The sequence below is a fragment of the Heterodontus francisci genome, chromosome 1 (genome assembly GCF_036365525.1).
Source record: "Heterodontus francisci isolate sHetFra1 chromosome 1, sHetFra1.hap1, whole genome shotgun sequence".
Classification (NCBI taxonomy): Eukaryota; Metazoa; Chordata; class Chondrichthyes; order Heterodontiformes; family Heterodontidae; genus Heterodontus; species Heterodontus francisci.
In genome coordinates this window covers 139,093,221-139,110,522 of record NC_090371.1, presented here as the reverse complement: position 1 = coordinate 139,110,522, position 17,302 = coordinate 139,093,221, and the positions used below count along the sequence as shown (strand labels likewise).

Here is a 17,302-nt window from a genome sequence, read left to right as displayed (position 1 = left end):
GGGGATAGCATTTAATTTGCCAGAACATATGCGGTCTTTTAAGCACTTCTGCCACTGGATCCAGGATCTACATGTCATGCTTCTGCCGCTCACTATTGCTGCTATGTCCTGCCAGGTCTGCTTCATTTGAGCAGTGGCCTCCTCCTCCCACCCTCAGGGAAAAGGACCTCCCTCCTCTCACTCAAAGCCTCCAACATTGCGTCAAGGTCAACATTGGAGAATCTGGGGACAACCCTGCCCTTGGTTCCAGGCCCCTGGCACTCCCGGGCCATCTTCCAAAGGTTAGTAAATTGATTTAAACAGCAGCCACAGAAATGTCTGCCATGGTCTGTTTAAATTGAGCACACACTTCAGAAGTCCCACCTCCGTTCCTGACCCAGCAGGCGCTAATTGGATGGCGAACCCATCTCCAAATCAATTAAGGAGTCACCCCCATTAATATTGTGTATTATTTCCATTCCACCTCCACCCCCCCCACCCCCCCCACCCCTCCCCCAGTGCAGGTTCACAAACAGGAAATCGTCCTGGCTTGTGTTCCCCGAGCTCCAACCCAAAAATCTAGCCCTAGATGTCTACTGCTGAGGCTGAGCTTGCTCTCTGATGTCTCGTAGAATGTAACCAATCCCCTGTGGTTTTGAGGTTGTGATTACATAGTTATGACAATTTTCATGTGGGCTTTAAGAGATGGACTGGCACCTACCAACATAATCCCTGGAAGACCAGTGATGAGTAGACACCTGATTCCCGATGGTCAAGTTGATGGTGTGGATCATGTTACATTGCAGTTTCCACATTGGCCTCAGTAATCAGAATTGGTCTTCAGCTTTCTGCATTTCAACACTTCTGAATTTTTGATGCCAAAGTCGAATTTCTTTAAAAGAAAAGCTGAGGTCTCGCCTACAGCTAATGCGCAACTTAGTATTATCAAATCTTAGATAGACGCTATTTATCACTTTTCAAATACCAAGCATTGTGGATTCCTCTACAATAATGTAAAACAGTGTTGTTTCTTATTTAATACTGACATCATATTTTATCACTGCTGCTCAAATCATTCAATTTATGGATTTTACTCCACACATAAATCAGTGGTTTATGAAAGTGATTTCTTCCAGTTATTGTAACAAAGAGTTGTTAGTCTTTCAACAATAACTTCCGTGGAACTCAGGCACAAGTGGTTTATTCAACAAGTTTTTACATATATATACAGACTCAACAGTTTTATAACATAACTGTTTTCAGATTACATTAATTGACAAGCAAGAAAATGAGAGACAATACAACTTAGTTCCTAGACCTGGATAGGCTACCTACTCAGATGTTTACTTCTGACTGTCCTGAGAGTTAACAACTCAAGATGAACTGTTTTGCATAGTATCCTAATCACCTTGACATCCATCTCTGTCTCACAAGCTTGTTTTTTTTTTGCAGCCAGAAACACCTAGACCAATATTTATCCATGTACAGGCCTCCTTATGGTCTTGTGGGCCTCCAAAGTTCTGACTGCCTTAGCAGTCTTTCAATGCTATCAGCTATTGTGATATGTAGGTGTCTTAGCAACTGTAACCACTTATCCAGGTAGCTGAATCTCTTGACTTGGGTGTTATCATAGTTGTGAAACTTCAGAATTTTCTGTCTTTTAGTTTCCAGACTGTCGTCTTTGTTCACATAGAGACAACACTCGACTTCTCATCTCCACCCACCACACGCTTCCCCACAACCCCTCACCCAAACTCCTCCTTCACATTTGCAGTCTGGCTAAAATGCTGGAGCAAAGGGAGGTGGGCCACCGTGACTATTTTTTTAGATTTTAAACTATATCATAAAATATTTTAACGTTCCCTCATCTTGTACTTGAGTGGAACCACTCTGCAACAACTTTCACATTACCCCTTAACTTTCTTTCTAGCCTTGCCTCAGATTACTGAGCATACAATCAGTTAATATTATGTCTCTGAAAACATACATGTATTGCTCCAATGGTTCCCTTGGTCTTATTTCATTTGTTGATAATCATCCTTTTGCTCCTTGAAACTCCATATTTGATGGAGCTCTCCTCTAACCAGGCTCTCTGGTTCCCTTTTTGCTATTTTTAAGGGCATCTCTAAGCACTATATATAAGATAACTAGCCTAAGTTTCATTTAGCCGAAACTAAAATCATGATACAAAGAAAATCAAGATGTATTGCAAAGAAAGCCAAAATATATCATATTATCAAGAAATCATGGGCTTAAATGGTTCTCCAGCTTTCCTTTTACCCTCAATTATCCCAATTTCATTGTTAACTCAAAGGAACTCTGGATTTTGGAAATCCAAATTCCATGTCTCTTTACTTTAATTTCAATACCTCTGACAGGTACCAGTGTGCTTAACTCTGTCCTAGTTAGTTAGGTTAGCTTCACTATGGAAAAAGTTAGTTTCTCTATAGATCACTGGCCTTGATTAAGAAGTTTTCTCATGCTTCTGAGCCACATTGACCATTTCATGTCATAATGTTGTCACCTAAGCATGTCAGTTACTTATCAACAGATCAGGCATGCAGTCTGGTAATCTTTGCTTATTTCCTCCTGCATGCACCCAATGTCTCCGATAGTGGCCAGGCTATAAAATGCAGTTTACTTATTGTTCAGTATAGGCAAGGACACAAAAATTTCCAAGAGAAAGTTATCAAATAACTATTCTCATCTGCATTTTCCTGACTTTCACCAGAATGTGCATTGATACCAAATTGATATATTTTGGAGAATTGACACCAGGTGGTTTATGTTACTCATGGATGCAGTCATACATCTTCCCACAACCCCCTATGAATTGATTCCAATTCACCTATTATCACTTAAGAAAATGATTTTAGAAAAAAATCCCATCTGATGGTACAATTTTCCTGTTTCTATTTTATATCCTCAATCACTTCCTCTCATCCAATTTTAATTACCATTGATCGCATTCATAAGCCTTGGAGGAACTTTACCGTCCAATACATTATCACGATATCTTTAAAACATAGATCAAATGGTTCAGGTTATTAACACATTTTATTTTACTTCACCAAACCTCTTCTTGGATCTTTTATTTCACAAAATAATCCTCTATATTGTGCCTGAATCTATTTTAGCATTTCAGACTATTCCAAATCCAAAAAGCTGTATTGCTGGACTGACAGAACTTGTCAATGTTCAATTTTTTCCCCAAAAACTTTCTTCCTTGATACACAGCACTGGACAGGAACCAGTTAAACTGTAAACCTCTCTTCTTTTAGTAAATGTTGATTGTCCTCTTAAACTTCAGATAAATTTACCCTACTCGAGCACTTTAATCACAACTCATATCACTTTGTCTTATAATTTACAATTTCTGAAACAAATAATGCCCCGGCTTAGTGATTTCACATTAGAGACAGAAGTGCTTGCAATTTCTTTTGGAGGTAACTCCCATATCTCCCCTGCTCCCCCTACCCCGCTTTTCTTTGTCTTGGAAAGTAACAAATAACTGTAAAAAAGTCTTTGAGAGGCAAAATCTTAAATCCAAATCATCATCACGCTGTGACATTTGATGTCTGACTCTTTCTGCAGATAAGATCTTAAATTCTTAAAACTACTGGATATTTTGCTGCACCAACACTTTTCCAAGGGTCACTTCCTAATTCTGTGAAGCTATTTTTATGTCAAAGAACTATTCTCTATAATGCTGCACCATCAACATTCATGCAGTCCTGAAACCCATGGTCCTGTTTAAAAGAAAATGAAATCAGAGAATCCACTGTGGATTTTCTTGAGAGCTCAAAGAGTTAATTTGTCAATCCATGATTTTCTTCTATCACCGTGGAGAAATATCCACTCAATTTAAGAAACATAAAACTTAATAAAGCTCAATATATATATTTACATACAGTATACAAAGAGTTGTTGCTTCGTGAATTAAAAACAGCAGAAAGGGTTAATTTAATTCCTAATCTATCATAAGATATCGTTAGACACAGTTCCGTCACTTCGCATTAATCTTTTAAAATATTGCCAAAGGATAAAGAACCAATGTCCAGTTTTTTTTCAAAGTCTTTGAAAGTTTTGAAACTTGCATGAAGATGCCACCAAACCATCGAAGAAAGACGACAGACATTTGAAGTGCGGTTTACTCCATTAAACATTTGTAGGTCATCAAATTTCCACACATTCACATCCATTTTTACACGGGGACACACAGGGAATATTACAGAACCCCTCATCAACACCTGCTGCATTCTGGTTTACTACTCATCTGAGTCTCAGCACTGCTTGGGAGTTTGGTGTATGTCAGGTCCTGGCTCCAGACCCTAATTCTCCACTTTCCTGTCTTGGACATGTTCATTCTGGCTAACATTCTCTGCTAGTTCTTTTCCCATAAAGAATTACTACTCTTCCTATCTTTTAGTAAATGAGGTCCATTTTATGGCCTTTCTTTTAAACTTGCCTCCACCTCCAGTGTTTTCTTGGCTCTCATTTAAACAAAACGATTTTAAAATTCTCATCCGCTTTTTCAAGTCCCTCCATGGTCTCAACCCTCCACATCTCTGTAACCTCTTCCAGCCTCACATCCCTCCAAGATACCTACACTCATGTAAATCTGGCCTCTTGAGAATCCCTAATTTTAAATGCTCCACCAAACGGGCCTGGGCCCTAAGCTCTGGAATTCCTTGCTAAACCTTTCCTCCTCTTGAACTCTGTTTTCTCCTCTAAGACACTTCTTACAACCTACCTTTTTTACCAAGCCTTTGCCTATCTGCCCTAATATCACCTTATGTAGCTCAGTGTCCAGTTTTGCTTTATAATACTCCTGTGAAGTGCCTTGGGATGTTTTATTATATTAAAGGCATTATTTAAATACAAGGTTTTGCTGTTGTTGACAATGTATATGGTCTGACAGGTCTTGAGCACCATGTCAGTTCCCCTATTATTTAAGGACCTCACTCATGGTACTGGTTAACTAATCCATCTTTTCCTCCCACATTTTATTTAAACCCTCCTGCTCTTCTTACTCAGGTTTACATGCTCCTAAGTACTGGATGCAGCCAACGCTCTGTTAAAAGAGGTTTTCTGGTGTAATTGCTTTTTTAACTTATGAATATTGCACCTTCAATATAATTCTAAACATTATAATCTCATGAAGTGAATACACTGATAGGATAGAACAGCACTATGAAAATTAAAGTGATGCAGTTCAGAATGCAATTAGTCACTGTTTACCCAGAAGAAATGTCCTCTGTTGGAGTGCTCAGGTTTATTCCTATTGCTGCCTGCAGATTCGCCCAGAATAGCCTCTGTTTGTTTTTGTCCTTAGGCCATTCTAAGTAAGTCTTCTTTGCCATAAGTGATTTCAATTTATAATATTTAGATGGAATTAGGTACTGAGATATTGGCTCCAAAACAACCAGTATCAAGTTATCAGACTGCTCACTTAACACCTGGTGCTGTGCAAAGTAAAGCTCATAATGACACCACTCACTCTGAATGAAGTTAGGCGATAAAACAAATATTGATTTGTAACTCTTCTCTATACAGTTGATTATGTTTTCAATAATACCTTTTCCTGGAATAAAGCTTCTTTCGTGAAAACAGATTTGTAATCGCCTGTCCCTTTCTTCTAGATTTGGTAGCAGCTGCTCCTTCACCCAACTGGAATCATGTTGACTATAGGACAAAAAAGCATGATAGACCAAATGTTCAGTTAACTGGTGCGGGTCAGTCTTCATTGCTCTTCGTTTCATCTGGGTCCATTGCCAGGTCATCCTCAAGTACCAAGGCAAGTCCAAAAAATAACACATCAGTCCTATTACAATTGTCAACGCAATCATACTACCCAGTACAATTACCAGTAAGAGAGTTGTGCTGCATGTCACTTCTGATAAATGGAAGTCCTTCAATAGTGTTCCTTTAAGATTATCTGGGTAGGCACAGTGATAGGACTTTGGCCACCCAATCATCTCGATGTGGGTGTTTTCCTTCATCCTACTGAAGTCTCTCAGATTGCAGGTACACGTAAATGGATTGTAGGCGGCATTCAACACAGTTAGCCTTTGACAACTTTGAAGGAAACTGCTTGAAGGTTCATGAAATGCATTTGCCTCAACAAACAAAATCTCAAGATTTTTAAATTTGCTGCAGTCAGGCAGATTTACTAGCTTATTGCCGCCAAGGTATAATTCTTTCAACATGTCCAAGTTGTTCAGCTCTTTGGGAACACTATAAATATCATTTTTCTGCAGATCAAGGACCTCTAGGCTGCTGGGTAAGCATATGAAAATCAAATCTGTAAGTCTGTTTGAGGATAGATTTAGGTTTATCAAACTGTTGGTCCAAAAGCAAACTCCTTTCTCATCATAAGTAAGTTGGTTTTGACTCACATCAAAGTGCTTCAGAGATTTCATATATCTGGTCATCTTACTCACTTTAGATAACTTACTAAGCATATTTTGTTGTAAAATAAGAGTCTCCAACAAATGTAGAGTGTGGCAGTCTTGAAACAAAAAATCACTGCTAAATGAATTAACAGAAAAGTCAATGAATTTATAAGTGTTTCCTTTGTTCGGACAGGTCATGAAAATCCATCCTGATTCACTAATTGTCAGATTTTCAATCATTAGCCCATCAAAGAAATTATATATAATCGATTGACGGAAATAGAATGGTATGACTTTTATTTGTCTCATAGTCAATGTTTTCAACATCGTTTCTGAATGCTGAAATGAAGAGGATGTAATTTTGCACAATGTCATATTAAAAAAACTGAGATTTTTAACCATAGAAGCCCAAATAGATTTTGATATGCTTAATACATCTTTCCAATCCAGTGATAAATGTTGTAAAGATAAGTTACTGACTCTTGAGAATTTTCCTAATGTTTTGAAACTGTCTATATAATGGCTACAATCTTGGCAGCATTCAATGTTTGATAATGTTAAAATATCAGATGAGTTGAAGGCATCGTGCATGACGTTTTCAAGTAGACCTGCCTTGTTAGTGGATGGCAAAATAATATGGAGTTTTGCTGTTCTCAAAACCTGTAAGGTACCAGGGTCATACTCTGACAAAGTTTTTAATCCAATTGAAACTTCCTGCAACTGTATCCCTGAAATTTCTTTAAGATCATTTTTCAGTAACATTATTGCTTTCCTACTTCCTAATCCTAAATATTCCAGATCTTTCAGGAAGCTAAATGCTTTTCCAAGTGTCAGGCTAAGGAAATTATTATAAGAAATATCTAAATATTTGAGAGATATAACATGATATAAAAAGTGACATTCAATACTCAAAAGTTCATTCTTGGAAAGATCTAAACATTCCAGCTCTTGATTAGACCTGAGAAAAGCAGCTGATAAATTGCTGATCTTATTGGAGGACAAATTCAAACTTTTCAACCAGTGAAGAGAAGCAAAATCCTGCATATGAATCTCAGTGATTTTGTTTTGTGATAAATCCAGTATTTTTGTGCGACTTGGTAGGTTCTTTGGGACCGCAGACAGTGAGGAGGATGAACTGTTTATGACAACATCATTCTCTGCAGGAAAACACAAACTGTGGCAGGTTTTAAATATTAAGATCCATACAAAAAAGGAGAGAATGTTGACCATGGTGGGGTGCTTTCCTGAATTTTCTTTTCTGCAGCTGAACACTTGACGTATTTCTTAAGTGAAATCTATTGAGAGCAATGAAAAATCTGAAACAAAAACAAAATACAAACAATATTAATATTGTGTCTCAAGCAAAGTTGATCTGAAAACAAAAGGTGCGATAGAGTGACGCTCCAAAATGACACTTGCAAAAAATATTAATTGAGAAATGGTAACAAAAATGTAACAGCCGAACAGAATACACCTGTAATAATTATAATTTCACATTTTTGAACCGACCTAAGTTTCAAAAAGGTGAAAGAGTTCAGTTGTAGAGTATAGAATAGTGAATAATTGGGGTAATGACACAATGTAAAGTTAGATTCAGGAAGAAGACTTTGAAAGCTCTGATGAACACATTTACAGTGAAGTCATTCTAATAAAGAGGCAGCACCTGATACCTGTCTTTATTCCTTCTCAGCTGCTGAACTGTATTCCCAGCTTTTCCTGTTTATATTTAAGATTTACAGTTTTCTTTTACAGGAATCCAGCACTCTTGGCAGGAATTAACCCTCACAGGGAGCTCATCACAGGAAGTTCTGGCAACGCAGAATGTGATTTATCATCCATTGCAATTAATGGACAGGACGTCACAAGTTGCAGGCCTGCAATTTCCCATGAAGTGGAAACACGAGATTTTCCCAAGTTACAATCCCTAAGAGTGCTGTTGCTGCCGAGACAACTGGATTGATCAAATCGCCCATTATATCTCTACAGTTACGTTAGTTGGACCTCATGTTGGTAGCAGTTCTGTAATTCCTCAAAAGTCATTCAGATGCCATCTGGATGATACTGAATCCATAGTGGTTGTAGTACCAAAGACCTGGGCACTGAAGCAGATTATTCAGGGTTAGTAGTAAACTTGCTGTTTCCCTTTCAGCCCACCCATCAGCCATGCCACCTGTACTAATCCTTTAACCATAAGAGAAATACATCTGCAAGCAGCATAGACAGAATCACGGCACACAAGGGGCAAAAGCAGCAGCAAATAATATTAGACACATACACAGTTAATGTGCACAAACCCAAATTCACTACTGCTGTGTTTTGCAGGTTGTCATTCTATCAAACTTAAGAGGTCTGAAAATCCATTGCCCTTCTGGCACATGCCCATCGTAAGCTCAGCAGGAGTGCATAGGATCGGGCGGAAACCAAGTAGGGATGTGGATACGCCAGGACTTGGCTTTCGCGACGATTTCCATAAGCCTTGTTTCAGGTGGAACCTCTATCTACACACCCAAGGTCACCCACATGAGGAGGATTGGCTAGGAGAAAGTATCTTGCAGCCCAGGGGCTCCTCAGTACCAAAATGGAAAGTGTGCTACAAAAACAAAAAATGATGAAAATACTCAGCAGGTCAGGCAGCATCTGTGGAGAAAAAAAGCAGAGTTAACATTTTAGGTCTGCATGACGTTTCATCTGACCTGCTGAGTATTTCCAGCATTTTCTGTTTTTGTTTCAGTTTTCCAGCATCTGCAGTATTTTGCTTTTGTTTTGGCCAATGTGCTAGCAGTTTTAGCAGGCCCAAGCAGCTAAAGATTTTTAAAAGTTGTTGGGGAATTGTTGGGGGGGCGGGGAAGAAGCTGGGGCTGTGAGGGCAATGGAAATTAGGGGCAAATCCATTACAACTTGTTCTGTGCCTCAGCTAAAGCTGAATTTAACCCCTTTAGCAGGTGTTTGGGGCAATACTGACACGTTTCTGGAAGGGTAGGTAGCCACTGCTGCATTTCGTGGCCCTCCCACTGGAGTGCACCTGAGACACCTACCCCACCGCCGCCGCAACCCCGTGGCGCAGGAATCCACCCAGATTACTGTAATTGGGAAACCTCCCAGATCCCAGAAAGTCTCCACTGGGCAAGCAACACAGGTTTCCAGTGGGCACATTCTGGCACTTATGCTGGGAATCCAACTCACCTGACACGTATTTTTGAGGCCAAAGTATCAGTTATTCAAAAGCCAAAAAACAAATCACATGAAGTATGAGGCAAAAACTAAATAAAGCTGGGAAGTTGCAACTTTATCATTGTTGATACGTTATAAAGAAATAGAAGTGTTCAATCACATAACTTGCTGGGGTGATGGGACGAAACCCTCTCGCACCTGTCTCCTTGCCTGCAGCAGTTATATGTATGTATGAATGCATGGCAATACCATAGCAGTACACCGTAAATGCCCATCAGTTAATTCCTTAAAGCCATAAATAACAAAGCAGCTGCCTGCTGAAAGGTCTCCTTTAGATGCCTAGAAGATTCTTTTGGGATAATAGTGAGGGCACTAGTGATCAAAAATGCAGATGGTCGACTATCCCTGCAGCTCTTCACTGAACATGGTGGCACAGCACAATCACAATACCCTTGTAAGCCTAACCTTCCGTGTGTTCTTCTCTCAACGCATGGTCCTGCTGAGATTCAGGAACAGACTATGTCTCTGTACACATGGATAGAAGCTTGGCTAGCTAACAGGTACCAGAGAGTAGGCATAAACGGGTCATTTTCTGGTTAGCAAGATGTAACGAGTGTGTCACAGGGTTCCGTGCCAGGGCCTCAACGTTTTACAATTTATATAAATGAGTTGGATGAAGGGACTGAAGGTATGGTTGCTACATTTGCTGATGACACAAAGATAGGTAGGAAAGTAAGTTATGAAGAGGACATAAGGAGGCTACAAAGGGATATAGATAGGTTAAGCGAGTGGGCAATAATCTGGCAAATGGAGTACAATGTGGGAAAATGTCAAGTTATCCATTTTGGCGGGAAGAATAAAAAAGAATCATATTATCCAAATGGTGAGAGGTTGCAGAGCTCTGAGATGCAAAGTGACCTGGGTGTCCTAGCGCATGAATCATATTTCAATGATCTGGACATGAACGTAGGGGGTATGATTAAGAAGTTTGCAGACTGTCTGCAAATTGGCCATGCGATTGATAATGACGAAGAAAGCTGTAGACTGCAGGAAGATATCAACGGACTTGTCAGGTGGGCGGAACAGTGCCAAATGGAGTTCAATCCTGAGAAGTGTGAGGTAATGCATTTGGGGAAGGCTAACAATGCAACAGAATACAAATTAAATGGGAGAATACTGAGAAGTGTAGAGGAACAGAGGGATCCTGGAGTGCATATCCACAGATCCCTGAAGGTGGCTGGACAGGTAAATGAAGTGGTCAAGAAGCATACAGGATACTTGCCTTTATTATCCGAGGCATAGAATATAAGAGCTGGGTGGTTATGCTAAAACTGTATAAAACACTAGTTAGGTCATCGCTGGAGTACTGTTTGTAGTTCTGGTCACTGCATTATAGGAAAGATGTGAACACACTAAAGAAGGTACAGAGGAGATTTGCGAGGATGTTGCCTGAACTGGAAAATGTTAGTTATGAGGAAAGATTGGATAGGCTAGGGTTGTTTTCTTTGGAACAATGGAGGGTGGGGGAGACCTAATTGAACTGTATAAAATTATGAGGGGTCTAGATAGGAAGGCCCTATTCCCCTTAGTTGAGCAGTCCATAACCAGGGGGCATAGATTTAGACTATGAGGTAAGAGGTTTAGAGGGCATTTGAGGGGAATTTTTTTCACCCCGAGGATTGTAGGGATCAGGAATTCACTGCCTGAAAGGGTTTTAGAGGCAGAAACTGTGACAACATTTAAAAAATACTTAAGATATGCACCTGAAGTGCCATACCCTACAAGGCTATGGACCAAGAGCTGGAAAGTGGGATTAAGCTGGATGGCTTCTTGCCAGCCTGCGCGAACATGATGGGCTAAATGGCCTCCTTCCATGCTGTAAATTTCTATGATTCTATGCCACAGATTTAAGATGATTGGCAAAAGAACCAGAGACAATAATTTTCTTTTTTACACACGACTTGTGGTGATCTGGAGTGCACTGGCTGAAAGAGTGGTGGAAGCAGATCAACAGTAACATTCAAAAGAGAAATGGATAAATATTTGAAGGTAAAAAAAAATTACCAGGCTATGGGGAAAGAGCAGGAGAGTGGCACTAATTTGAAAATTCTACTGAACAGCTGGCACAACACGATGGGCCAAATGACCAACTTCTACATGGTATCATTCTTTGATTTTGCTCTCGTATTGCCAACCCTCCAGGATGTGCTGGAAGATTAATCGCCAGGACACTGCTACAAGCAACTCATAGGAACATTAAAGAAGTGTATTTTTTTTGTTAACATTTATTTATGATTAAAATATTGGAGACGGGACTAAAAAGGCCGTTTAACCTAGAATCAAGCATCATGCAATTAGGTAATTGAGATTCTGCTTGCCTTCCAATTGACATGGGAAAGTGGAAAGTGCTATGAGGATGGTTGTGTCAACCAAGGGTGGGAGCGGGGCGGCTGGGGAGGCAGGAAGTTGTGCAATGAAACCGCCAGGAATACGTCCAACTAGAGTTAGCAAGCCTCGTTAATACTGGTAACAAAGTAAGTTTTTTGGTGGCTTGATGGGATTTGTAAAATTTTGGCATAGCCCTTTCAATGGAACTAACATAAAACAAGAGCCTCAGAAGCAAGTTACACTGGAGCGTCAGCATGTATTTTTGTACTGTGAATCAGGGTGCCATTTCAATTTGATCAATCAATTAACCTCATTCAATTTGGGGAAATGTATGATTATATCAAATGCTATAGATTAGGATAGGAGAGAGAACTTTGGGACAAGATTAGGACCATTTCTAAGGGCAAAATTAATTTTCACTTGGAGAAGTATAGGTTAATAAGGGAAAGTCAGCATGGATTTGTTGAAGGAAAATCATGCCTGACTAACCTTCGAATTCTTCGATGAAGTAACAGAGAAGGTTGAAGAAGGAAGCACAGTAGATGCATGTATGGACATAAGGCCTTTGATAAAGTGCCACATAACAGACTTACTCAGAAAATAGAAGCGCATGGTAAAAGGATGATGGTAACTTGGGTACATAATTGGTTAAGGAATAGGAGGCAGAGAGTAGCAGTGAAGGGATTTTTTTCTGATTGGAGATAAGTATGCAGTGGGATCCCAGGGGTCGTTATTAGGGCCATTGTTTTTCTTGTTACATATAAATGTCCTAAACTTGGGTATAGGAGAAAAAATGTTGAGGTATGCGGGTGGCACAATACTTGGCAACATAGTAAATAGTGAGCAGGTTAGTAGCAGACTTTAGGAGGACATAGACTGGTGAAATGGGAGGACACACGACAGATGAAATTTAAAGCAGAAAGGTGTGAAATGATGTACTTTAGCAGAAACTTTCTCCCCGTATCCCTTTAGCCCTAAGAACTATATCTAACTCTTTCTTGAATATATTTAATGATTTGGCCTCAACTGCTTTCCGTGGTAGAGAATTCCACAGGTTCACCACTCTCTGAGTGAAGAAATCCCTCCTCATCTCAGCCCTAAATGGCTTACCCCTTATCCTTAGACTGTGACCCCTGGTCCTGGACTCCCCGCCATTGGGAACATCCTTCCTGCATCTAGTCTGTCCAGTCCTGTTAGAATTTTGTACGTTGCTATGAGATCCCTCTCATTCTTCTAAACTCTAGTGAATACAAGCCTAATCGACCCAATCTCTCTTCATACGTCAGTCCTGCCATCCCAGGAATCAGTCTGGTGAACCTTCGCTGCATTCCTTCCATAGCAAGAACATCCTTCCTCAGATAAGGAGACCAAAACTGCACACAATATTCTAGATGTTAAGACCAAGGCCTTATATAATTGCAGCAAGATATCCTTGCTCCTGTACTCGAACCCTCTCGCTATGAAGGCCAACATACCATTTGCCTTCTTAACTGCCTGCTGCACCTGCATCCTTACTTTCAGCGACTGGTGCACAAGGACACCCAGGTCTTGCTGCACTTCCCACTTTCCCAATCTATCACTGTTCAGATAATAATCTGCCTTTCTGTTTTTGCCACCAAAGTGAATAACCTCACATTTATCCACATTAAACTGCATCTGCCATGTATTTGCCCACTTACTCAACTTGTCCAAATAACACTGGAGCTTCTCTGCATCCTCCTCACAGCTCACACTCCCGCCAGGCTTTGTGTCGTCCGCAAACTTTGATATATTACATTTAATTCCCTCATCTATATCATTAATATATATTGTGAATAGCTGGGGTCCTGGGACTGATCCCTGCAGTACCCCACTAGTCGCTGTCTGCCACTCGGAAGAAGACCCGTTTATTCCTACTCTTTGTTTCCTGTCTGCCAACCAAGCAAGTTATTAAGGCAGTTAAGAAAGTTGAGATACTTGACTTTGTAAATAGGGCCATTGAATACAAAAGCAAGAAAGTCATGCTAAACCTTTACAAAACACTGATTAAGCCTCAGCTGGAGTATTGTGTCCAATATCGAGCACCATACTTTGGAAAACAGCATGGGAGAGGTTACAAAGGGTTTTTATCAGGATGTGGAACTTCAGTTATATGAGGAGAATGAAGAAGCTGAGATTGTTCTGCTAAGAGCAGAGAAGGTTAAGGGGAGGCCTAATAGCAGTATTCAAAATTATGAGGGGTTTTGATGGAACAAATAGGGAGAAACTGTTTCCTCTGGAAAGTAGGCCGGTAACCAGAGGTCACAAATTTAAAATAATTAGCAAAAGAACCAGAGGGGCAATGAAAAGTTTTTTTCACATAGTGTTGTTATGGTCAAGAACGTACTATCTGAAAGGATAATGGAATCAGATTCCACAGGCACTTTCAAAAGGCACTGAACATATATTTAAAAAGAATTAATTTGCAGGGTTACAGGGAAAAAGATGGAGTGCAGAACTAAATTGGATAGCCCTTTCCAACAGTCAGCACAGGCACAATAGACTTCTGTGCTGTAAGATTCTATGATTCTCCAGCACTATATCGCACTATGTAGATGCCAATGTTGCACATCCCTGTTACTCAATTCCACAGTCCACATGTGCAAGAATAACTACAAATAATCAGACTTTTGATGAATTTGTTACAGTACAAATTCTGCCTCCACCTCCTAAGCAATCCTGTAATAATGAATGCTAATACAGCATGACATAAGCTTCATATGAAACAATATTTTCTGGAGTGTCTCCTATGAAGATGTACTTATGCAGTTTATCAGATCTGAATATAGTTCTATTGTACAAGATTAACCTTTCTCATTTATTTTCAGAATAAACATGCCAGGTTGTTTCCATCTGTAAAGCAGAAATTACAAGTCACTAATACCTTTTGCTATGACTCCGAATGGCGATAAAGCCTTTTGTAAAGGATGTTACTTCAGTCTATGAAATAGTTAAATAAAACTAGAAACAAATATGAAACACTTACTTTTCAAAAGATTCTTTCATTTGAAAATGCTCATCATACTGAAAGGAAGGCTGCAAAATGATGGAGAATATTCTGGAAAAGTATCCTCTTATCCAGGATTATAGATCTAACTTTTGCTCAGACATCCTACAGATTAGAGGACTTCTTAATTAAATAATGTATTTATTTAATTTTCTGTTACAACTGGCCCCAGATATTCAAAAAAGGAAGAATTATAAATTGGAATCCTGTCAGTTAAAAATGTAAAATAACTTCCTCTTTCTTGTTAGACTCATTTGGTGCAGTAGCTGTGTTAAGATCCAATCAGAATCCAAAACACTATTTTATAAGGAGGTATCATTTATGTATTTGTTACTGCAAGCATTTATTTTATTTATTGTTTATGAATTTTTATGACATATCAACAAATTTTTGTTTGAATCGCGCAGTTACAGTAAGTAACATACACACTAAAGGAAGAGGAGTTTTATGTCTATATACAAAAAGGAAAAAAAACTGTAAATGCTGGAAATCCAAACTAAAGACAGGAAATGCTGAATGTTATGTCTGAATAAACACTCAAGTAAGTGTGATAATTCAATGACTGTTCCAGAGGATCTGAAATGAAAAGTCATTTCTTAGCTATACGAATCAACACAGAGTGTAATTTCTACCACGTTCTTACCTCCATCTCAGGGTCCTCTACTGTTCAGTTACACAATATGCAAGCATAGTAGTGTTTTGGGTGTAGAACCCTTCGTCAGCACTACAAACTGAAAGATAAGAGAATCCCTTAGTAGATTGAAAAACAAAAAACAGGAAACAAACAAAAGATATTTTGATCACAGAGAAAAACTTAATGGACTAAATAACCTCCAAAAGATTGTCTTAAAGGTGTAGTCACTGTTGTGACGTAGAGAAACATATTATAGCAGTTAATTTGCACATAGCTAGATTGACATGAAATCCTGTGACATTGATCACAAGTCGTGGGAGTCAGTTGCCAGCGTTCGCCAGAGCTGGCGGGCAGCCATAAAGACAGGGCTAAAATGTGGCGAGTCGAAGAGACTTAGTAGTTGGCAGGAAAAAAGACAGAGGCGCAAGGGGAGAGCCAACTGTGCAACAGCCCCGACAAACAAATTTCTCTGCAGCACCTGTGGAAGAGCCTGTCACTCTAGAATTGGCCTTTATAGCCACTCCAGGCGCTGCTTCACAAACCACTGACCACCTCCAGGCGCGTATCCATTGTCTCTCGAGATAAGGAGGCCCAAAAAAAGAGCTAGATACCACAAGCAGCAGTGAAATAAGTGACCAAATAATTTGTCAGTGATCCTAGTTGAGACGCACAATATTGGTCAGGACACTGGGTCAAACTCCTCCATTCCTCTTCAAATATTACCACAGGATCTTTTATATACACCTGACAGGGCAGTCAAGGACTTGGGTTAGCATCTCATCTGAAAGACGACAACTCTATAACAATGCAGCACTCCTCAATACTGCACTGAAGTGGCAACCTAGATTACATGCTCAAGTTTCTGTAGTGGAGCTTGAACCCACAACATTCTGACTCAGAAGCACGAGTGCTACTGCACAGCCAAGACAGTGATGCAAAATAGTACAGCACAAATTAAAATCTGTATGCTGATAATCAGAATATCATCTACTGTACATACATTTGAAACATTCCCGTGGTAAAATCTGCCACCATAACCTGTAGTTGAAACATTAGTTTTTCTTGCATTTATAGGATAAGGAGTGCCTGACAACATTCTGCAGGTGAGAGCGCTACCACTGAGCTAATTTTGACACTAAAGGCAAAATTTTAACTCATTCAAAACCCATCCACTTGTACAGAGTCAAAGTTGGGCCCCCGGGCTGAAAATCATCCCAAGATTCTTTACTGAGGAACAACAAAAAGCTTGCAAAGTTAGAGAGAGAAGAGGGTGGAGAGGTTTTAGAGCAGGTGTTCCAATAAATAACACCAAGGGATTCCCAAAACTAGTAAAAGAAGTACACTCTAACCAATGCTATCATTCCCACCCCTGCTGGCCATCTAACTTTTGCCACCATGAGAACAGGCTGGAAGTTCCCTCCAAGGCATTTTCTAATTCTATTCTAAAATTTATTTCTGGAACATGTGCAAAGGAGATCAGTCAGTCATTTATGGCATAGGAGGCAACCATTTGACCCATTGAGTCCACGATGGTTCTCTGAGGAGCAATTCAGTCAGTCCCATTTCCCCGCTTGATCCCCATAGCCTTCAAGTGCCCATCTAATTTCCTTCTGAAATTATTGATTGTCTCTGCTTCCACCATCCTTGTGGGCAATGAGTTACAATCATCATCACTCATTGCATAAAAAAGTTCATCCTCACATTCCCTCT

General features: G+C 39.7%; 1 protein-coding gene across 8 annotated transcripts in view; it reads right to left on the bottom strand.

Annotated features, from left to right (window-relative positions):
- Positions 1-1,170: 1,170 nt before the first annotated feature.
- Positions 1,171-17,302, bottom strand: part of tlr1 (toll-like receptor 1) — a 36,520-nt gene continuing 20,388 nt past the window's right edge. For 7 of the 8 annotated variants that reach the window (XM_068036779.1, XM_068036768.1, XM_068036797.1 and 4 more), the window contains exons 3-4: positions 15,602-15,689; positions 1,171-7,690 (exon numbers count right to left, since the gene is read on the bottom strand). In XM_068036779.1, the coding sequence (XP_067892880.1) occupies positions 5,217-7,604 (2,388 nt within the window). In that variant the 5' untranslated portion in view covers positions 7,605-7,690; positions 15,602-15,689 and the 3' untranslated portion in view covers positions 1,171-5,216. Of the gene's footprint in view, positions 7,691-8,668; positions 8,964-15,601; positions 15,690-17,302 lie in introns of those variants that run through there. The other variant, XM_068036824.1, reaches the window with a different exon arrangement.